The sequence below is a fragment of the Agelaius tricolor genome, unplaced genomic scaffold (genome assembly GCF_023055355.1).
Source record: "Agelaius tricolor isolate 1412-34295 unplaced genomic scaffold, bAgeTri1.0.p SCAF_46, whole genome shotgun sequence".
NCBI lineage: Eukaryota > Metazoa > Chordata > Aves > Passeriformes > Icteridae > Agelaius > Agelaius tricolor.
Window position 1 is genome coordinate 640073 of NW_027269306.1, and position 23363 is coordinate 663435.

General features: G+C 41.4%; 3 protein-coding genes across 3 annotated transcripts; all 3 read left to right on the forward strand.

Moving 5' to 3' along the window:
* Positions 1–2305: 2305 nt before the first annotated feature.
* On the forward strand, positions 2306–11096 carry OVCH2 (ovochymase 2). Its single transcript, XM_071455275.1, is given in 13 exon segments — positions 2306–2393; positions 4360–4476; positions 4479–4586; positions 5703–5726; positions 6496–6586; positions 6686–6831; positions 7263–7403; positions 7728–7844; positions 8218–8317; positions 9067–9188; positions 9567–9647; positions 10267–10367; positions 10370–11096. Coding segments are annotated over 13 exon segments (1344 nt in total). The 3' UTR covers positions 10478–11096.
* On the forward strand, positions 10625–14851 carry LOC139604199 (prostasin-like). The gene is given in 6 exon segments (XM_071455276.1): positions 10625–10690; positions 11078–11109; positions 11111–11269; positions 11960–12092; positions 13024–13192; positions 14841–14851. Coding segments are annotated over 6 exon segments (570 nt in total).
* Positions 14852–16557: 1706 nt separating this feature from the next.
* CYB5R2 (cytochrome b5 reductase 2) lies at positions 16558–23352 on the forward strand. The gene is made up of 9 exons (XM_071455325.1): positions 16558–16717; positions 16807–16953; positions 17595–17667; positions 18740–18846; positions 19813–19942; positions 20664–20747; positions 21246–21331; positions 21887–21986; positions 22899–23352. The coding sequence occupies exons 1-9, from the start codon at positions 16703–16705 to the stop codon at positions 23069–23071; spliced, it is 915 nt and encodes a 304-aa protein (XP_071311426.1). The 5' UTR covers positions 16558–16702; the 3' UTR covers positions 23072–23352.
* Positions 23353–23363: the final 11 nt, after the last annotated feature.

The following is a 23363-nucleotide window of genomic DNA, read 5'->3' on the forward strand; positions in this document are numbered from 1 at the left end:
GTGTAGCATGGTTTGGCTTTGAGATGTGACTTTATTTGTACAGAGGGAGAGGGGAAAAACATGGTTGGGAATTGCAGAGGTACTTAATGTTGTGATTTTAAGATCTGAGCATCCTTAATTCCCTCAGCTTTCCAATTTATTGGCCTTTGAAGTAACATAAAGGCTCTGACTAAAAAAAGGTGAATGCCAAGCTCCCCTCTCTCAATGGGAGGGTGGACGGTGGCTTTTAAAGCATAATAAAACTGAGGTGAGTGTTTTGCTGGTGCCATTCAGGATCTTTCATAAGCTTTTGGGGAAAAGGTAGGCAATAATAGGCTTACCTTGAGAATTAGATTTGATTTTTTCCTTGTTGTTACAGCAAACTTGGAGTCATTGGAATTACAATAGGTTAAAACTGATGAAAAATAAGTTTGTTGGAAAATCAAAATTCCTGCCCAGCTATCCAAACATAAATACATTAAGTCCGTGTTAAAACTAATCTGCTTTCAGTTAAGAATGATTGGATTCAGAAGAGTAGTACATGAATTATAAGGTTTATGAAGTTTCATATTTCAAGAGATTATATCTTGTTTAGAATATGATACCATGAATTTTATTGAGCTTAGAGATTTTCCAGTTTTCCTGCAGTGACCTTGCAAACTGTTAGGATGTGACCAGTGACCCTCGAAAGCACAGCTCATTGTATTTAAAAAACCAAAGCACCAAAAAAAAAAAAAAAAAAGCCAAAAAAACAATCCCATTTGATCTTGAAGATCAGTTTTTTCTACTGATCTTCTAAGAGGTTGTTGCAGACATCTTTTATGGAAAATCCTTTCCTTAGGATTTTTCCTCCTGAGAAGCTGAGAGGCCTCAGGAACAAAATGTAAACAATGGTTATCTGCTGCTGTGGAATGCAACAGGTGGATCTGTGATTGGTCTCATGTTGGATGTTTGTAATTAATGGCCAATCACAGCCCAGCTGGCTCGGAGAGAGCCAAGCCACAAACCTTTGTTATCATTCTTTGCTATTCTATTCTTATCTAGCCTTCTGATGAAATCCTTTCTTCTATTCTTTTAGTATAGTTTTAATGTTATATATATCATAAAATAATAAATTAAGCCTTCTGAAACATGAAGTCAGATCCTCGTCTCTCTTCCCTCATCCAAGAACCCCTGTGAACACTGTCACAAGAGGTCAATTACTAACCAGCATTTGCTGCTCATTGTACCCTTCACTCCTTGTTCCCTCTTCTCTTAAACTTTTCATTGTCACTGGGTGAATACATTTTCTGGATCTGGATTTCCTCCTCAGACAGGAGCAGCAACATGAAGAGACTTTTCTAGCAAGAATTAAACTTCCTCTATCCTGCAGTTGGGCCATCTCAGTGTTCCACTGACCCAGTGCAGCCTGTGTTCCCTCCCACCAGCCCTGGACTCCTCTAAAAACCCCTCAAAGCCAGCAGAAAAAGCAATTGGAGGGCTCTGATGATGAACCTTCTCAATATTCTTCACTTTCTCTTGGTCTTAAACTTATTTTAGGTGCGTGCATGATTGTTTTTTAATGGCCTCACAACAAGGAGCAGCTGTGCACATTTCTACAGCACTTTGGTTTACAAGCATTTCATTCTCACAGTGCACAGCAAAAGAAGGGACAGCCCAGGCTGACTAACATTGATTAATGCCATTATTTTGCAGCCAGCAGGAACAGGCTCTGCCTGCTAAAGTTAGTGATTTCATAGCTTTGTTTTTCTCACTACAAAGCTTTGGGACACAGAGCCAGCTCTGCATTGGGATTCAGTGCAAAGGTGTGGCTGAAGATCAGTGGTGGTGTGGTGGGTTTGACCTTTGCCTAAAGTCTGTTGGAAGCTGGGTTGTTAATTTTGCTGCTGGTTGTTATAATTGTTTTGTGTCTCCCCTGTCTCCTTGGATTTTTGCAAGGGCCCTGAAAAGTCCTTAGCAGTTGTGTTTGTGGCTAAAATACAAAAAAAGGAGGGAATTGTGGAAGAGGTTTTACAGTGACTGCTGTGAGCCAGAGAGAAGTTTGATAAGAGGATCCATGTTAACCCCTGAAAGAATTTCCTACCAAGGTCATTGATATAGAAACCAAGAAAGAAGGATTAATAAGAGAAACCTCCAACTGCCTACTCCAATGAGCACTTTGTTTTTCTCTCATGACTGAAGTGTAAACTAAGGAGTTTTGTAAGAAAGTATAAAAAGCATGCATGTCATAATAAAAACAGGTTTGAAGCCTTCTGAAAATGGAGTGTGTTGCTTTGTATTGTCTCTGTCTCAACTACAACAGTGGCCAGGGTGGTGCTGGTCAGGAATGGTGCTGCCAGAGCTGTCTGCCAAAGCTGCCAGCTTTAGGGGCAAGAGCAGCTCCCCAGTGGGAGGTGCCTCTGTCTACACAGAGGGTAAAGGCAACAGCTTCAGCAGAACTATGAATAGGTAGCAGAAGAGGAGAACACAGAATAACAGGTAAGAAAGCCTCCCCTTCTGTTCTGCCATCCCAGGTAAGTGCAGCCTGGACAGAACGTGCCCCTCTGCTTTTTCTCTCTGACCCCTTTGGTGCTGCACAGAAAGTGATGCCTCTCTGTGAGAAATTGGAATGTGCTTTGAATTGTTTCTCCATCTGCCCATTGTTTCTCCATCTTCTATTCCACATCAGTGGCCCATGAGCATCACTCATAACCACAGGGATTGTTTATTCTTGTTTTTATGCCCTTCTGTTGTGGTGGACGAGTGCAGAGCTCTGCTGTACATGGAACTGGTTTGGGGGTCTGGAGGGTTTGTTTTGTCCCTGTAAAATACAAATGAATCCCTGAAGGAAAGCAGCTTTAAAAAGTTTTTGGTTAGTGGTGGAATCATGTTGGTGATATGGGTTTCAGAAGTGGCAGAAATGGAGATTTCTTCAGGACTAGTAGGAAAACTGCACTCATAATAAATTCTGCATCTATACCAGAAAAAAAAAACCCAAAACAACTGCAATTCAAAGTTTCTAGGACAGGGTTTATATTCAATTCTTATAAAACTGCATATTCAGAATAAAATCTGGGGTTTGTTATCCTTTGACTGGCAGGGGAAAGAATGAAAAACTAGAATTGAATAAACACATAAATGATTGTTGGGGTGGTCACTGATGGTGGATTGGTGGGGGGGTAGTTACTGGGGAGCCCTGGGCCAAACAATAAAACACTGAGCATGCTGCCAACAACATTATAAACTTGTGGTGTGGTTCTCAGGTCTGTAATATTGGTTAAATATAAAGTGTGCAGGAAATAAAGTTTTGTCTCCTCAAAAGCTGTATAAATTATTGGGACAAATAGCAACTGATATTCTCTCCATGTGAGCTCTATTTCCATGTGTAGATCTGCCTGGGTAAGTTGCTAGCAAATCATGCCATGGTAAGTTCATTTTGCTTCAAAAAAATAAGTTTCAGAGAGCGTTTCAGTATTTTACAGCAAAGACTTCAGTGATGGTGTGTAGAAGAACCATGCTCTATTAAATTTGGTGTCTTAGGTTGGAAATGGGGGTCTGTATTCTGTCCCCATCTGTCAGAGGTGGGGCAGTTCTGTTCTGTTCATGGGCCAGTTTTTTCTTTATCTCTCCCACAGCCAATCCTCCCTCCAGGAGATCTCTTCTGTCCGTGGCCAGCGAGTGTCCCTGCATGGCTGATCAAATTCCACCATCCCATGGGGAGATGCTCCGCCCAGGGGAGGAGCCAAGCATTCCTACCTGGATACAATCTGAGCCTGGGAACAGCACAGCAGCCTTTGCCCAGTGCATTCCCGGAGGAGCAGCTTCTGCCGCCCTGCATTGCCAGAGGGAGCCCAGGCCCATCTCCAGCAGCCCTGGAGCTGCAGAGGAAAACTCCCCCCTTGTCCAGGATCCCTGCTCCAGCAGAACCACATTGTAAACAAAGTAAACAAATTCCCTGTAAACTGGGAGGTTTGGAAGTAGGAATTCTTTCAAAAGTCCCCTATGGGGCAATGCACTTAATGACATGATTCCTTTTTAATTATTGTATGGGTTGTAGGACAGGTTCCTGAGAGCAATTTTGCAATGTACCCCAGTGCAATAATGCTTAGGGCTTTCTAACTTCAGAACACTTGATAAATTAATTAATGTTGGAAAGAATTGGATTACAGGAAGGAAAGGAAGTGGGATAAAGGTTAAGTGATTGTTCCTCACTCCTTTTTTACATGCTCAAGCACATCAGAGATGAACCCATGAGGGAATTTGTCTGTCTCTCCCCTTCTTGACAATCCTGACTAAACACCCCAAAAATGTGTGTGTCTTTACAGCGCTTTTAAAACTCACTGTCCCCTGTGTTGCAGGTTTTCAGTAAGGCACAAAAGAGACCCCAACAAACTCTTTAAGGCTTGCTCAACTGTACAAGCTCTGGCTCCTGGGATTTTGCTGGCTTTTTTCCAGGGAGACCCCTTTTGTGTCAAGGCAAGCCTGGGGCCTGGAGCCTTGCTGGTGTCATCTCCTGGGGATGGGATGTGCCTATGGCTGGAGAGGGAGTGAGAAGAACAAACATTATAACAGAGGATCCCTGGGAATATTCCCAGACCTCAGCATGGTGCTGAGTAATGCGTCCCACAGTAATGCATCCCTCGCTTGTGACAAATCCTCTGTCTGGGAACATTTTATTTAATTTTATCTTGTCTCAGGACACAGCACTTACATGATTTCCTGTCAAAGCACTGCAGTGTTTCACAGTCCCTTGAAGTGTTAATGACAGGTAGCTGTCAAAACCAAATTGAGAGCATTGTAAATGCACTTTACTTCCTACTTGGGCCTTTTTTTTTTAAGAATGATCCTTTTATGCAACTAGCATGTTTATTAGAATTCTTCTTTTATGCAGCTAGCATGTTTATTAGCATGTTTATTAGAATTTTTCTTTTTTTAAGTGGAAATTCACCAGTTGAAAGTATCAGAGATTCCATGTGCACTTCTTTGAAGTCACTTGTCATTTTTCTCAACTAAAACATGTTGGCTCAGACATTTGACAACAACATAGGGACAAGTCACACTCAGAAGTGCTTTTGTGGTTTTGTTCACTCTTCCCAAAAGGCCATGAATTCCCTCTGTGCTGGGGAACAGTGTGTGACCATCAGGCACCACTGCCAAAATCATGGAGCTGGAGATATAAATGGCAGGGGTGAACTTTACTGAGAGTTATAAGAAAATGAATTGACATCTTCTTCTAGTTTGGGCTAATTTCATTAAAGGGATTTGGAGACTGTGTTAAAACTTACACAGAGAACTGAAAAAACTGAGGGAGGGTTATTTATGAGGTTCAGTCAATGAGAAGAAAAAAAATTGTGAGCAGAAAAATAAAATTTCCTATTAGAAGCCATCTTCAATTGATGATTCAAAGAAGGAACCCCCATAATGTCAGAGAAAAATGAAAAGGGTTTAGCTTCTGAAAAAGTGTTGCTCAGACTGAGTGGTGGCCTGTCAAAGCATGGTTCATCCTGATAGTGGCTACCCCAGAAATGTTTATTCCAATGTCAGCATTCCCTGAACTTGCAATTTTGTTTTGATTCCAAACCCTAGTTTGTTGTAGGCACTGTGTCCCCAAAAAGCACTGGGAGTTGCCTCAGTGCCAGCTGTACAAAATTGCCATTTCACATGGACAAAAGTAAATTGTGAATATGAAACTGCAGGAATTTATTCTTCTTTTTCCTCCCCCTTCCCTATCCCTCCTTCATTAGATCTGAAAGTGAAAATCTCCACAGGTGAGTACATTACTTTCCCCCAATATCTTTTTTTATTTGTGTTAAAGCATAAAAAGCCCTCCCCAAAATAGTTGGAATTTATAAAGGAAGAAACTGTTTTGAAAACATTTTTGCCAGTTTTTATTGGTCTTCCCAGAATGCTGCAGGTGCAATATTCTAATAAGTACTTGACTCCTTAAATTTGTTTGTGTTTAAAGAGTTGATAAATGCTGCTCTCACTGGGTTACCTTGCAATGAGAAAGGAGGGCAAGAGGAGATGATTTTTGTGGTGTTGTGTTTCTGCTGACACTTGACCAAATAGGACAGCTTTTGCTTCCTTTAATAAAGTAATTTTTAGCAGCACCTTGAACTGTTGCAAAAGTCTCCTGCTGTAACATAACCAAGGGCATTATTTCACATGGGCTGCCATGAACACTTTTGTTATGCTCTGGGGTATCCATTTTTCCTCACTGAAAATTATTTCTAATGAAATCTTCATGTAGCCAAGAGTTTCTTTAAGGTAAAAAGTAAGCACTGCCATTTACAAAAAAATGAGAGTCCATTGGCAGGGCTTCATTCTTGCTCCCAGATGATGGGGTTTAAAGCTGATTTACCAGAATTCCAAATAAAAGAGAGAAAAGAGAAGACACAGCATCAGTCTGCCAGGAGAAACAAAGTGCAGCTCAGCAACCCTGTCTCACAATATCCTCCAGATGTTTGAGATTTTTGGTGGAACACCAGATTGCATATGTGTCAAACCTAATTCCTTCCATTATGATTTAACTCACAGTGTTTTGTAGTGCTCAGGATGGCAAACTCTGCAAGAGTGAAGGGGAATTGCATTTTCCTGGAAGGCCTGAACAGTTCTATCAAAACCATCAGTAAGCAGAGAAAACAGAGTCTTCCCCCAGAGAATACTCCCTATACAAGTGTAGGTTTTGGTTGCATTTTTATGAATGGGAACTGATTTCTTATTCCAGATTGTGTGTATGGACTCTATTTGTGCCAGAAGGGAATTACATATGGCTTTGTTTCTCCCCCTTTTTCTGGCCAGAAATGTTCTGTGACTATGATTCTTTATCAGTCTGTTCAAAAGATGACAGACTGATAAAAAACTCACTCGTGGGTGAGTTTTTGTACCCTTGTTCTTTGAAACAATCATTCAGGTTGGAAAAGGTCTTTGAGATCTATAACCTGTCAGAGCACTCCTTATTCTAACAGCAAGGGCACCCAATGAGGTGGTGGTTGATTGTGTCACTTGCTTGATTGATACATTGAGACATAGGATCTGAAATAAAAGAAAAAGAGTGTGGGAGGTGAAGAGGTTGGAAAATGCCTGGTAGGGAACTGTATCACATTTCTGGTGTCAATGATTTTCAATTTTTAATAGGGTGAATCTATTTGGGATAATGGGTTAATAAGGAAAGTAGAAGGATGAATAGGAAATTTCTCTTTAATCCTAGAATTTTATAGCTAAGTATTAAAAATGGTACATGCAAGTTTTCTCAAGTAACTGAAGGCTTTAAACAGTGATTATTCTCTAATGTTATGTTTCAGGGAAATTCTGTGGAGAAGATATTTCATTATCTCTTTTGATTGGCTCCAATAGCATAAGGCTGAAATTTGTTTCTAATGATGAGGATTATGGAACTGGTTTTTCCATTACCTACAAAGCTCTTACACCAGATATTCTTCCTGGTAAGTTTAAACCAAGTAATGTGCCTGCCTACACTCTTGGGTGGGGACCTGGAAAAAAAATGTCAAGAGAAAACAAACCAGAGGAAACCCCTGTGGTATTTCTGTGTGGATGATGCTTTCATTGGGGGGCCTTGAGGGAGGCAGCTGAGGCTAAAACATGTCCTGGAGAATTGTGTTTGGTTTTTCTGTGCACAGCCGTTCACCAGCCATAAGGATGGGCCCAAGTGCCACCTGCTGAGTCTTAAAAGAACTCCTGATGTTCCTGTTCTGGCAGCACTTCTAGCTGGTGCTTTCCTTTCCATTTTTGTCTGCCTGCATTTCCAGCTGCTGGCTGTGAGTCCCTTCTTGAAGAAGGAGTGTTGGAGAGTATGCACTACCCAGAGCACTGCAGCAACCTGGCAGGCTGTCAGTGGATTATCTGTGCTCCAGAGGCCCTTGTAGTTAAGATATAACATGAACCCTTTTTGGGTCTACATGATGGAAATGGGCACCACTGAGTTAACAAGAAATGACGCAGCTAAGGACAAACAATATCAAGCAACATGAGCATGAATGATGCTGCTGGATGCAGTAAAAAGGAATCACTATCCATCCCAAAAAACAGATAGGTTTGGATTTGTCCTTTAGGTTATAGTAAAATAAGATTTCATGGGTTAAATTTCATCATTGCAGACTCTTCTAGAAAATTTAATATTTCTGAATGTCACAGAAACCAAACCTTGCAGGAATCACTCACAATCGTAAAGACCCTGTAGATCTTTGAATTTTTTCCATATGACTTTCACAACAAGGTTCACTCTTTCATTTTTAAATTTTAAGCTTACATACCAGTCTTTTGAAGTAGAAGAGAGTGAAGATTGCTCCTATGATGCCATGACTGTGTATGAAGATGTGGGAAAAGAAGAGGAAATTGCTTTGACTTTTGATTTTTAATTTTGGGGATGTTCTATTTATTTCATGACTTTCACTAGTCCTATTGTCCAGTTTAAATTTGCTTGCAGAGTCTCGGGTAATATTATAGTACTAGTTTCAGTACCTTGAAAAATGCTTGTAGGTATTGCTAATTTTTCTCAACTTACAGAGGCAAAGCCACAGTGAAGTGAAAAATTTTTGAGTGTTTAAATTCTGTGTGAAATGCAGTACTGAATTGGTTCCAGTGAAGAAAATACATAGCACGGTAATTTGGGTCTAGAGGAATGGTCACACACAAAGCACCCAAGACATCTTCTTGTCCGAGTCCAGCTGTTCATCACTCCATTATCATTCATGTAATTTTTAAATTTTTGCCACTTAGCTTATAGTGAATGAGAGGAAATCCTATCCCAGAAAACTGTTCTCAGCACTTGCTTGAAGCTGGTGCTTAGATTAGGGAAAATAAGGTAGCTGGGGTGTTTCATTTGTAAGGAAGTTTGTGGGTGCTGCAATAGACTGTTGTGAAATGATGCCAGAGACTCCTTTTTCTGATGAAGAAACTTCTGAACAGGCTGCCAGGAATAGGTCAGTCCTTCAGCCTCAGCCTGCTTATCTCTTGGTCATGGTTACTTTTTACCTTCCTGTCTGAAAGCTGGAATATACAGAATATTGCGCGCCCACTGTTGAAAGAGAGAAGGATTAAAAAGTACCTGTTAATTTTTTAGTGAGCCTTTGCTTTCTCATTTTTAGTTGAGTCTTGTGGATTTGCCCTACCAGCACCTGCTCCAAGCTCCTCTGCTGTGAAGCTGGTTGTCTTCCTCCCTGATGAGACAGAGACCTTTGGAGGATTCAGAGCTACAGTTTCCTTTGTTCGTCTAACAGGGAACAGAAAACTAAATAGAAACTTAGGAAAATGCCTCCTTGGGGCAGCACAAAGGGCTCTTCAGTGGATTGGCTGTTCAGAATTATTTTGCTCTAGGAGATTCTCATCTAACAAATTGTTTCAGTGAAAAAAAAGGATTGTGAACCTCTTCAGGCATTAAACAAAGGACTAATGAATGGTGAAAACAAACAATGAATCTGGCTAAAACCTGGGAGTCATGTTTGTGGCACATTTTAAATAGCACTTTAATACTGTAATAGCAGAAATCTGTTTCTTCTACAAAAATAAATAAGAAAATAAAAGTTATTCTAAAATACAAATATTACTCAAGACATCCTGCTAACACACTGACCACCCTCATTTGCTAGATTTAACTACTTTGAATTCAACTAAAGATGAAGATTTTGAAAACATGAGTGTTACTGAAGAAGAAATAAAGGTTATGGCAGGTAAGACAATCTCAGTTATGTTTCCTTCATGGGAATAGAGAGTACCTTTTGGACTATAAATACCTAATGGTTGCAGTTGGTCCAGATTTTTTTAGTAAGACATTTTGAGGAAATAAAAATATGCACTGTGACATTTCCATGCTTTGACTTTAGCAGAACCTAATTTTTCTCGTTTCCTTCATCTTGCTAAGTGATGTGCAACAGTTCAATAACATTTCAGCATGTATGTCAGTTTACACCAACTTCCCTTGGTGAAAACAATTGCAAAGACTACAGAGTAATTGAAAATAACAATCAGCATTTTAGAACTGCCCTTTCCCCCTCTAGTAGTCTATAGAACTGGATGAGTCCCTGTTCATTGTAGGTTTGAGGCTAAAACTTCTGAAGGCAAATGGTAGCTTTCATCTTGGTGAAGCTCTGTTTTTGCTAGCATCAGCTCCTCATGGTGGTCTAAACATTTAGAGCCTATTAAATGAGGGAAATTAGAAGATTTAGCAAAAAAGGGGGAGGTGGAGCTTGAAATGCTGTGGGGTTGCCCTTAACTGGAATGTTCTTTACTTCTCCCAGTCTTAACCTAACCTCTAAAGACTTCTTGGAACATCAGTGCTTTCTGTTTCAGAGGATGCTTGTGGAATGCCTTCAAATCAGCCCAGGTTCCTCTTCAGTAGGATAACTGGAGGTGAAGAAGCTGTGCCCTACTCGTGGCCTTTACACACTGCAGGCCAGAACATTCCAGTTAAGTGCAAACTGCAGATGAGCATATCTGTGGAGGAGCAGTCCTTGCCCAAGATTGGGTTGTCACAAGTGCCCACTGCCTTCATTCCAGGTGAGTGCAGTGGGATGAGCCCTTCCCTGGGAATGTCCATAACTGCACGGTGTGTCCCTGCAGCCTGCTGCTTCCATCCAGCAGATTGATTGATACAAATCAATCTTTCAAAATAGTTTTTAATGTAAATGCGATTCCCAAATTCTCCATGATGAAGCAATCCAACAGCCTGAACATTGATCCCAATCTGCATTTACAAAACAGCTTTTGTGTGACTGTCAGCCCAGATCTGTGCCTTCACTGAGCTCCAAAGCTCAGAATCCCAGAGGATGTGTGAGTGAGAGGTGTATTGTCTCTGTGCTCACTGGTCACTGTCACCAAGACAGAAAGATTAGGGCACAAGTTGCCACTTTGCTCACACTGGATAAATGTTTTTTCCATGGCTCTCTTCCTACCCTTGCTGGATGGAGTTTTCTTCATGATTTCTGTTCCATGTCACAGATGCACAATCTTGACTTGTTAATATCAGAAAGCTGGTGGTTTCTGGAGCTGCTTTTAAATATGTTCCCTTCTTAATGCATCTTGGAAATTTATAAAATCAAAGTTACTTAAAGCCTCACGTTCCCAAGTCTTTCAGAAAATGTCAATGTCATTGCTTTCCTAGAAAAGGTCAATCAAGAAATATTTTATACACCCAAATTAACTCTGACACTGCCCTGCTGCAACTGGCTGAGCTCTTGGAATTCACCACCTCCGTGCTCCCAGTGTGCCTCCCTGCCATGGAGGAGGTGCTGCAGCCCTCGAGGATGTGTGAGGTCACAGGGTGGGGTGCACCTGAAGCATGTATGCAGTCTTTGCTGCTTGGGCATGTTGTGGCTGTGTTTTAAATACCACATCCTGTGCTGGAACAGTCCTTCTGTCTATACGTTAGTTTTTGGAGAACAGATGTGTTAAAAAGTTTTCACTTGTGTAAACTCAGCTAGACGTAAAGGGACATGGGTGGGAGGAGAGAAATCAGGTAATTTAGATTGAGACCATTTGAAAAGGAGAGAAGTAAAGCTTCCTTCTGGAACCACTAATTCATGCCTCTACTGGATGATGTGTTTTAATTCAAGACAGAGAAAAGGGGAAAGTGTGGAGAGCTTTGTGGATAATTGGCTAGCTGAGAAAGGCCACTTTGATGTGATACCGTTAGATAAGGATAGGGGAAACAAGCTGGGAATTAAGTAATCAGTGTCCAATCACTGACAGAGGTCATGGTGACCTTCGCTGCAACAGGAAGATGGGGGAGAAAATCTTTTGCCAGAAAATGAAGATAGCCTAAGTAGAATAGCTAGAAGAATGTAAACATAGAAACAAAATAATCATTAGAGCATAGAAGTAGGTGTGGTTGATCTAAGTGTGCTTTAACCAATAATGAGCTCAGCTTTTGCAATATGTATAAGCTTCATTAACATCAATATAAATATGTGTGAGTTATCAATAAACTTTGAGATTTGCTGTTCACGCATATTGTGTGCTGCAATTCTTCCGGTGTTCATGACAGGAAAGAACTGCAGCAGCTGGAAGTCCCCGTCCTGGCACCTGACATATGTCAGAGCTATTACATAAACCTTCCCAGGAAAGTGACCCTGGGGATGATCTGTGCAGGATTCCCTCTGGAGGAAGGCAAGGACTAAGTTACCTTTGGGCCAGGTGGGTTCTAGAAAGGGAAGTGTAAAATCTCCCAAAGCTGTTTTCTTGCAAACAGGCTGTGGTGATTCACAGTGAAAGACTCCTTAGCAGTCAGATCTTAATTACCCATATTGCAAAAAGAGTTACTTCCATTGAACAAAGGTTGTGCCTTTCTTTATTTTTTTAAAAATTAAAAACCCCAAGCACGTGAGCAGATGGGACCTCTCCTTGCTGAACTGAGATTTTAAAAACAGCAGGAGTGATGTTGGCTGGGGACAAGGTTCCTTTGTCTTTGTGGAGGGTTGTGAAAAATGTGTATTTTATGATTGGCTTTTCACAACTATTACAATGAATATTATGTGTGTTATGTTAGAAAGTTATGCTGTATTGATTTTCTTAAGTAGCATGTTAAATATAGTTTTAGGTTATAACATAATGTTAAAATAAAAACTATGCTGTGCAAAATACTTTTTTTTAAAGAAAGAACTCGCAGCGAGATAGCAGCCACGGGACACCTAAATCTTCCAGAGAAAGAGAATTTATTGCTCCCTTATCAGAAGAAACAAACTTCTCCTGCCTTGCTCAGGCATGATGACGCCGATGCCGTCAGGATTCAGAGGAAGAAGCTGACACTGACCAGCCAGAATCCTCTGTTTGAATGGAATTTATGTATCATGTATGAGATGCATGAATATGCAACAGGCTGTTGCTTTTAAGGGTTAATCCTCTGTTAATGTGTGTCCTTTTTCAGGCTTGTGCTACCCAGAAAAAGGTACCCAGATTGTCCCTAACTCTTTGTTTTTATTGGCTCGTATTGTCCTAATCCAAATTGTCCAAATTATTATTACTCTAATTATATTGCTATTTTTGTAACCATTTTATTATTATTATTAAACTTTTAAAATTTTAAAAACAAGTGATTGGTGTTTTTCACAGGGTGATTCTGGAGGCCCATTAGTTTGTCCTTCAGGAGACAACTTGGGGTTTTACACTCTCCATGGAATCACTAGCTGGGGCTTGGGATGTAGAAGGAAGAACTACCCAGGAGAATACACAATGTTAGGGTTTTGTTTTGACTGGATCAAGAAGAATATTTATAGTAGCAGTATGTATGGAAAAAACCCCCACAAAACAACCATTAAATTAATCCTTTTGCTATAGTTAGATGATTAATTTGAGGTCTTTTTCAGGGTGTTATTTTTATATTTGGGTGTCCAGCACTCCCTGAGATCTTGGCTGTTTAAAATATCCCTAGCTGAATGCCCAAAAAAGAAACAAACTGAAATCAGCAGTAACTTCTGAAAATGTTATTTCTTCCAGCTGTATTATTGTTATTCCACTCCCTCCTGCATTTCATGTGTGGAAGAATGTTTTCCCTGCTGTGACTTTGCAGCCTCATTTCTCAGGGTTGGGAGGAAGTAGAGGACACGTGGTGGCAGCTGAGTCTGCTTTGACAAGTTCACAACCTGTCTTCATTGATGATCTTTGCAGAGTTTACCCCATTTTATTCTTCTTTTTTTTTTCAGAGCTCCCCATTTTCATTGTGTGAAATGAATGGATCCCATCGTAAAACATTCCCAAGGCACAAATGTCATTGAAAACAAAATTTGGTGGGAACATGCAGGCTTCTTGGACTGATGAACAGATTCCAGAGTAGCTGATACTTACCCGGGGGAATTTACTGCTCATTCACCTGAACGGAGACTCTGGCTTTTCACATGTGTTGGAGCAGTCATAAGTTACCTGCAGTCTTGACACTGTTAATCCATTTTAGAAGGAAAAAGAGGGAAAATAAGACACATGAGCCAAGCATGTCCTTGAATGTAGTGCTGCAGACTGTAAAAATACTGCAGGATATTTTTAAGATAGTTTCTGGTTTTACAAATTGTTTGGTGTTTAAACAAAAATGTTTGAAAAGACAGGTGTTACAGGCCAAGGGAGCATGCAAGAACTGATAGCTATCCTAATTAATCTATCCATTAACTTGTAACTAGCAGTTTAATTAATGTCCAAAAGGCTGCTTATGCAGAAATCTGTGGTGACAGGTTCCAATTAGCTTTGCAGACCCCTCTGCTCTCAGCTGTAGTGTTTAAAACTAGATTAGTAGGATAGTACAACAGGTAGCAAAAGAATAATCCTCCTTTGACTCAATGGTCCAGATAATAACTAGAAGGTAAGATATCTCACTTAGTTTTTGTTGATATTAATGGCAAAAATATCTACAGAGTTTTTCCCATACAAGCATTTTGATGCCAGTAACCCTCCTTTTTTTATAATATTAGTTTTGAACTTTGGTTCTTTAGTTTTTTTTAAACTTTCAATTTTATTTTGCAGCTGGGGAAACAATAATCTCACTGATTTTATTATCCAATGAATAAGGTAAACATATTTCACCACTTTCTTCTCTTCACCGTAAAGTTTGAGGCAAAAGCCCACAAAATATTGAGCATGAGGTCTTTTGTGAAGCTATGAAAATACTTACCGGTGGAAGGATTATGGGTAAATTGAGATTCAGTGATTCAGATTAACAGCTGTGTTACATTATTGATAGAGTATATGTGCTCTATCTTTGCCAAGCTCTCTGAACAGAGATCTTTAGAGAGAAATGGAGGGAAAATATGCTTTGTAAATTTTTATCATAGAAGCCTGTTAATGTTTGGTTATGGTGGAAGTTGCCATTAGCTGACTGTATCAGTTTATGCTGGGAGCAGATGTGGATTATCTCTTGGCTGCTGTTCTCTTTTGCTTAACAGGAACACAGTGACTTTTATCTGTTTATTAATTTAAGACAAGGATTTCAAGTGGATGCGTTCAGAATACCAAAAATTGTGTGGGAAGAACTACAGGTGATGTCAGCTGTGATGATATTGAATGCAGTGATAAATTGGTATCTCTTATGAAAATTCCTATCTTAAATTCTATCTTAAAATGTCTGCTTTTGATTTGATTGTTATGGCACTAACTTTTTGCTTGGCTGCTTGTTGTTGACCTTTTGTGTTTCTCTTAGCATGATTTTACAAGGAGCCTAGTTTTGCTTTTGTTTGTGGCAACTTTTTGGTCTCTTTAAGGTGCCAGTACCTTTTAGCAACAATGTAAACTGTTTTCTGATGCAAATGAAATCTTGATTTAAAAAAAACCTCAAACATAACAAAAAAAATAGTAAAAAATTACTTTCAACGGGGTTCATGTAATGGGATTCTATTTTAGTTTTTAGGTGAGGCTCTGTGACTGCAGGTGGTTCTGGTTAGCTCTGGAATGCTGTCCTGATGGTGTCCTGCTCTCTGTGTTTCTCTGCCTGCGGAGGTAACACATTCCGTGCCTTTCCTGAGCCTCCTCCCACTGTGGGTCTGCCCAAAAGAACACAACAACCCTATTCTCATTGCATCTTCCTTTTTTTCTTTTACCCTCACTTTATTTCCCTTGCACTTTTCCAGAGGCGGCACGAGGGCATGTTTATTTCTCATTTAGGAATCCATTAATTGCCATGCGTTGGGTGCACAGAAACACTGCTATTTCTTCATCTGAACTGACCAGCTTGACTTTGTTGCCCTCTGTGAAAAACGCCAATCACTTGTTTTTAAAATTTTAAAAGTTTAATAGTAATAAAATGCTTATAAAAAGTAGTAATACAATTAGAGTAATAACAATTTGGACAAATTGAATTAGGACAATATGAGACAATAAATACAAAGAATTACGGACGTCCGGGTACCTTTTTTACGGGCAGCACGAGTCCGAAAAAGGACCCACGTTAACAAAGGATTAACCCTTAAAAACAATAACCAGTTGCATATTCATACACTTCATACATGATGCATAAATTCCATTGAAATACAGGATTCTGTGTGGTCATCGTCAACTTCTTCCTCCGAATCCTAACAGCGCCTTCGAGGCAGGAAGAAGTTCGTTTCTTCTGATAAGAGGGCAATAAATTCTCTTTCTCTGAAAGATTTAGGTGTCCTGTGTCTGCTATCTCGCTGCGAGTCCTTTCTTTAAAAAAAGTATCCTACATAGCATAGTTTCTATTTTAACATTTTTTACAGCCTAAAACTATATCTAACACAGTACTTAAGAGAATTAATACAGCATTACTTTCTAACACAACACATATAATATTCATTCTAATATTTGCATAAAATACATGCATTTTTCACACCCTCCTTTTCTATTTCTTGGTAGAAAGAATTGTGAAGCGTTGGAAGGGGCTGCCCGCGGGGTCACTGTTCCCGGAGGTGTTTAAGGAAAGGCTGGACACGGCACTCAGTGCCACGGGCTGGTTGACACGGTGGTGTCCGGTCACACTTTGGCCTCGGTGATGCCAGAGCTCTTTCCCAACCTCATCGATTCTGTTGACACCAAGAACTCGGCCCCCGGGACAGCCTGACCCGCCCCGGCTGAGGGCGGAGCGGGGCTCCCCTCACTGTCCGGGCCCAGCCCCGCCCGGCTCCAGGCGGGACCGGGAGGAGCAACCGGGAGGCGGGAGCCGAGGAGGAGCCGGGAGGAGGAACCCGAGGAAGGATCAGGAGGCGGAACCGGGAGGAGGAAGCGCGAGGCGGGATCTGCGCGGCCGGGGTTTAGCGGGCCCCGTGCGGCGGGAGCTGCGGGCAAGGCCGCCATGGAGGCGTTTGCGGTGAGGGCTGGGGCTGGGGCTGGGGCTGGGGACGGCCGTGCCCCTCACGGCCTCCGTGGCCTTACCGCCTGCCCTTCTTCTCCTGCCAGGGAGCGCCTGTGGCCATCGCCGTGGCCGTGGTGGCGGCGTCGGCGCTGCTGCTGCTGCTTCTCCGAGGGACGGCGCGGAGGCCGAGCCGCCCCGTCACCCTGCAGGACCCGCTGGCCAAGTACCCGCTGCGGTTGCTGGACAAGGAGGTACCCGGGACTCTGGGGACATGGGGCATCGAGGGTCCGAGGCCAGTAGGTGCGCTGGCCTGGGAGGCTCTTGGCCCTGGGCTACCCCAGGGATCGAATCCCCAGAGCAGGGCAGGGAGCTCTCCTAGGATGGCTGTGCCCCCCGCAGCCACACTGTGATGCACCCAGGGTAGAGCAGGGTGTGTAAAAGAGTTTATGGCACGCTGCGAACTGCTGTTTCCCGATGCTTTGCATGTTTGTATGCTGGCTGTGTTCCTCCCTCGGTTCTTGTCCTGGGTGCACCATGAGAAGCAAGCCCGGAGCTGCTGCACGGCTGTGTTGCCTGATCTTTGTCTGCCAGCATGCAATGTGCTCACTAGCCTTGGGCACAGAGTTTCCTGGTTTTATCTACGTAAAGATGCTGTAGGGATTGTGCAGGCCGGCAAAAGTCACTCCTTGTGAAGGTAAAGAGAAGAAGACGACTTCTGAGACTCCTGGTTATTTCAACTTTGTTTTTCAAACAAAGCCGTTTTCTGTGTCCTTTCCCAGTATTAGGCTTGCATGCTAACAAAGAGCAGGCTTGCTGAAGCATATTGTGTTGAGTAGAGTTTGAAATTCAAAGTAGTGGTGATGCTGACCTCATTCTAACCTTGGTTTTTTAGGAAATCAGTCACGATACCAAGAAATTCAGATTTGGGCTACCCTCAACGAATCACATATTAGGATTACCTGTAGGCAAGTACTGTAAACAATTACTTGTATTTCTGGTTTCTCACAGTTCTTGGACTTCTGACTGTGAATTTAAGGCTCAGCAAAGCAAGGAGTTGAAAGCTGCATCTGAATGCTGCTGTCTCAGAGAGAAATGTCAGGTTTCCCAGAGGGGTTGTATTTCGGATCTTTTGTGGGTGCTTTGTCCAGTTGTGTGGTGTAGGTTAGAAATGGAGCAGAGACTGAACTGAGCCTGATGGAATTTGTCACCAGTCAGGATATAAGCAAGAGTGGTATATGTATGTCAAAGCTTTTTCATGTTTCTTATTTGCATTTTACTTCCATCTGGTCCCCTCAGTCTATTGGCAATTGCCCTCATGGTTTTGGCAAATACAAATACTTGTAAAGGAGGAAGGGGGCAACTCTGCTGCCTGGGAACATGCTGAAATATTCAGAGCCTTTCCTGTGCATGCACTTCCCTTTGAATTACACACATTTCCATGCAACTTTATCTGGAGTTCTGTAGCACGAATTTCAGCCTAGGATTGGCCTTCTTTCCTGTGCCCTGGAACACTGATAGCACTGAACCTTGGACCTTGAGTCAGTGAAAATCTCTGCAGGGGAAAGTCTCTCTCTGATCTGCAGATGTGGCTCTGTTTGTTCTGCACTGTTTGGCAGTTCCCTGAGCTGTATGGCAGGTGTCAGGGTCATCCCATTCCATGCTCTGAGCATGTCCTTGCATGCTGCCTGTTTTTCTCCAAACTCTCTTCTGGCTTGTATGGAAAAGAGTAATGGAATTAACTAGACAAATGGTAAACCAGCTGAGATGTGCTCTGCAGTGCATGTGTTTATCCAGGTTCATTCTTAAAAATTTAGGAATAAGATCCTGAAACTGTATTACTGCCTGGGAGATGCCTGCTCTGTGCTGAAAAAAGAGAAGAAACGGAATGTTTCATGCAGCATTTATATGGCAAAGATTTTCTCTGTCATTGCATGCGTTACTCATGCAGGTTACACACAAGCAGGTTACAATACCTGCCTTTCTCTCTTGTCCTCCATGGGTGAAAAAGATAATCAGATTGTAATTCTTTCTCCTCAGGCCAGCATGTTTACCTTTCTGCAAAAATTGATGGGAATCTGGTGGTTCGAGCCTATACCCCCATTTCCAGTGATGAGGCAAAAGGTTATGTTGATTTAATTATAAAGGTAAATTTTGGTTTCCTTTATTAGAGGTAAGTTGCTAACTGGAAGGAGGGCAAGCACTTCATTTTAGTGAAATAGTTTGTTTTGATTTAGTAATCAAATTTCGTTGTCTTTAATTCAAATTTTATTAGATTTTGTTTTCATCAAATCTCATATTTTTCAAATAGGGTGACTGCATGGCAAACAACTCATTGCCCTTGAATAGTAAGTTGTGTCCTGTGTATCTGCTGTGTGGCACTGAGGGATGGCAGAAGAAAAGTAGAGGGAGGACAGAATCACTTCCCTGGCAATACTTTAGGAATTTCCCTAATATCTTTTACTTAGCAGCGCATGGATACTGATCTCTCTCCCTCTAGATGCCTGTGCTGCTGCTACTGCTTAATGCAAACAGCTCTAAGCAGAAAACAAGTCACACAAGGGAAATCCTTTAAGCTAGGGGATGCAGGATTATCTGATCCCAGGACTTCTGGATTTCCTAATCCTTTTCTATGATAGAGTTTGTCCTAAGCAAAAATCCAGGCTTTTTTAAAATTATTTTTTGCATGTTCTTCATGTTACAAGGGTGGTGAATTGTTATGAGCTGCTTAATGCTTCTTACATGCTTTGAAAGCTGAAAAAGCTGTTGTGTGGCTGACTAGGAAAGGTTTATAAGGAAAAGATGCAACAGTGCTGTTTTCAGAAGGAACAGCTACAAAAATGGGGTGACATAATAGGGCAGCAGTCCCTAATCTGCCTGCCACCCATCCCTGTTATCCTGGCTGTTTGCAGGGAGCAGAGGGACATGTGCCCAATAGCACATTTTACTTTTTTGGCTGCTTCCTGTTGCAAGGCTCACGAGATAACTGGGAGCAAAGAATTACCTGGATTTATTTCTCAGGTGTTGAATTTCAGACCTGTAGAATTATGTTCTACAGATATTGTCTGTAGGAAAGTTAGTGGTTGATAATGTGCAAATAATTGTTCTTACAGGTCTACCACAAAAATGTGAACCCCAAGTTTCCAGAAGGTGGGAAGATGTCCCAGTATCTAAATAACATGAAGATTGGAGACACCATTGATTTCAGAGGGCCAAATGGACTCCTGGTCTATAAGGGGACAGGTACTGTGACGCAAAGGTGGGAGAGCAAAAGGGAGGTATTGGTTATTTTCAGAGGTGTTTTATAAAACTTGACAGCTGTAGAGAATATTTTTTTAAGTGGAAAAGAGGAAAAATCACCTTTCCTAGACTTGACCATGAGCCTGTCAGAGTTGGTATGATGGGAAAGAGTACTTTGTGTATGGAATAACTGATGAGTGTCTCACTCCTGGGACTATAAATCTGAAAAAAATTGCTATTGCCTTATATGACTGAGAAGTCTGCACTGGAAATAAAATACCTTAGCTATATATTTGGAGGGAGATGCTCCAGATGCTTCTTAAGCAAGTGAGGTTGTGGCCTAAAATGTCCTCTGAGAATCTCTGTGCTGTTACTGAGACTGAGCTGACTGAGAGCTAGCTCCATTTCATAATTAAAATCAGGTCTGAGTTGACTGTGAGGAAATAAGCTCAGAGAAGTAATCCTCTTGTAGGATACAGGTGAAAGATTTTGCAGTGATCTTGACTGAGAGGAGCTGTGCACTTAAGTCTCACCTCAGAGTGCTCAGCACTTGTCTGGATGCTGACCTCTCTCCTGATGACTCTTGTCTCAGCAGAAGAGAGGGATTTCCAGAATTATTTTTTTTTTAATTAATTGATCACCTGTGGTAATTTATTCCCATGGAATTTGTGTCCATGTTTGTTTGGAAGCTAATGTACCTATAGATTTGGAATATTTCTTCTAGGTACCTTTCTTATCAAGCCTAATAAGAAGTCTGAAGCAGAGAAAAAGTTTACAAAGCACCTTGGGATGATAGCTGGAGGAACAGGTAAAACTAATCCCATCATGTGGGGTGTCTAGAGAATGAAAATGTTTTTTGGATATATGTGAGGACTACCCCTGTACTTTAGTAGCAGAGTATTTACACACCTGCATTTCTTTTCATTAATTTATTTTCATGGTGGCAACAGTGAGGCATTCTAGTGGTTTGAGCTCAGTCCTGGGGTGTGGCAGCCTGAGATCTTGTGACCTCAGAGAACTCACTTCATCAGTGACAAAAAGAATTTTAAGAGAATGTCTTGAGGGGTAAAATTATGTGATGGAGAATCCTGAAGAGAAAGCCCTGCATACAAGAATTGTGAGTTTGTTCTGGAACTGTTTGTCATAATAGAAACCCCCAATCTGCACTCCATGTGGATTAGAAATCCAGAGGTGTGTAGCCCTGTGCAGACTGAGATCCCATTGAAGACTAAAGTGAGGCAGCATTCACAGTGAAACTGTAGCCATGGAAAGAAATACCCACTTTAACCATTTTGGTTTTTAACAGGAATAACTCCTATGTTGCAGCTGATCCGTCAGATCACAAATGATCCTAAGGACTCCACAAAATGTTACCTCCTTTTTGCTAATCAGGTGAGTGTTCTGACTCATCTGTTTGTTCTTCTTTAATAACCTACTTGGTTTTGCTGGCCTCTGAGCTTTTTAAACTGATGGCCCTTGTTTCATACTCTTTCCCACTTAGCTGTCTCCTCATAGTTTCACTGAATTCCTACATTAGGGAGTAAATACAGCAACCAGATCCTGATCCCTCTGCTCATCTGAGTCCTTCATTGATTTCAAGGAAAAAGGATTTGTTTCCACTAATCTTTTTATACAGCTAACCTTCACCATGCTGGTCCAGAGACATTTGCCAGGGTCAGGGACAAATCCAGCTCGTGATTTTAGCCTGGATTAAAAAGTTGTTCTAATTGCCATCTTTAGGACTGTGTTTAGGTGGCTGTAGGTCTCACAGTTTGTTGTTCTTTACAGAAGCCTGTAATGATAATAGCTGCCATGGAGGGGACAAAATACCAATGACTTTATTGATTTACATAGTTTTTATCATTGCATTTGCTGTGAATGGCAGATGAGCTCCCAGCAGAGGGCTCCTGGGATGGTTTGGAGCTAACCAGCATTCTTATTTTGCAGACAGAAAATGATATATTGCTGAGAGCTGAGCTAGAAGACATTGCCAAGAGGCATCCTGAGCAGTTTGTGCTGTGGTACACCCTGGACAGACCTCCAAAAGGTAGGGACACATGGAAATGCCCTTGCTTATCCCTGTCAGAGCTGCACTCGTGCTCAAGGGGACAGCAGAGTAATGTAAAATGTTCTTGTCTTACCCTTTGAAACAAACCTTACCCCACACTCCTGTTTTAAAAAGGGATCTAAGCCAGGTGGGGACTTAAAAAGTGGGAGCTCACAATTAACCTCATTTGGGTCAGATGTGTTACTCAGTGCATCTTTTCATGTATTCCAGTTTTTGAGAGTTTTCATCAAAAGTTCAGCTCTGTTTTGGGCTATCTCCCAAATGAAGTTATGTTAGCATGCTGTTGGCACTAAATTGTTTAATACCTGTAAATATTATCTGCACATCTTTGTTTTGCAGCAGCTCCAGATTAGATTCTGGTGAAACAGAGTTGCCATGTGTATGGATTAAGCTTCTTGGCTCACTTCAAATGGCAAATGCATTCAATTATACTAGTGCTTGAAACAGTTTAGCATTTCCTCTTTTAATTTGTTTTCTCTTATCACTAAACGACATGGCAGAGCTTTTGTTGACATTAAACTTTGTCACCTCACCATTCCATCTCAAAAAAAAAAGGTACAGGTCTCAATACCTCTCCCTGCCACTGGGTGACCCCTCTTCACTGGAAAAGCTGATTCACTCTTCCTTTTTATTTCTACCTGCTCATTTCTTTTAAATTTTATAATTTATTGTTTTAAGACCTCTATGTCTTATCACCCAAATCCTTGTTATCCACATGTTTGTTGTCCCTGTGGAAGAGGATCACTAGGTTTGAGCTGAGTGAGAAATTTAACCCTGTCCTGGCTTGCAGTGATGGTGCCATTACTTGATTCTCCAGCTACTTAATGAGGTTTAAAGAGGTTTCAGCCTGTAGAGAGATTCAGAGTAATTGAATTAATTTCTTTGTTGCAGACTGGAAGTACAGCTCTGGCTTTGTCACTGCAGACATGCTGAAAGCCCACCTGCCTCCCCCTGGCAGTGAGACCCTCATTCTCATGTGTGGGCCACCACCAATGATTCAGTTTGCCTGTCAGCCCAACCTGGACAAGCTTGGCTATCCCAAGAGCCGTACATTTGCTTACTAATACTGATGTCACCTGCTACCTTTTTTGGAAGTACTGCATATTTTTCTAGAAGAACAGTTGATGTGCAACTGTGCAGCAATTAGGAATTGTGTGTGTGTGTTTTTTAACACCTTGATGTTATTTCTGCGGTTTATAACTTCATAATTACATTATGTGTTTTAATACTAAGAAGTTGAGATGTCATCTTGAATGGTATGGGAGTTACTTAGTCTTACCTCTGGAATTAGCATAAAATATTAATTCTGAGGGAAAAAAAAAATAAAGATGAAATGTCATCCACATAGATTTGTAT

Coding starts and splice junctions, on each gene's coding strand:
- CYB5R2 (XM_071455325.1), top strand. Junction 17,668..18,739: donor CATATTAGGATTACCTGTAG/GCAAGTACTGTA, acceptor CTTTCTCCTCAG/GCCAGCATGTTTACCTTTCT. Junction 19,943..20,663: donor CCTGGTCTATAAGGGGACAG/GTACTGTGACGC, acceptor TATTTCTTCTAG/GTACCTTTCTTATCAAGCCT.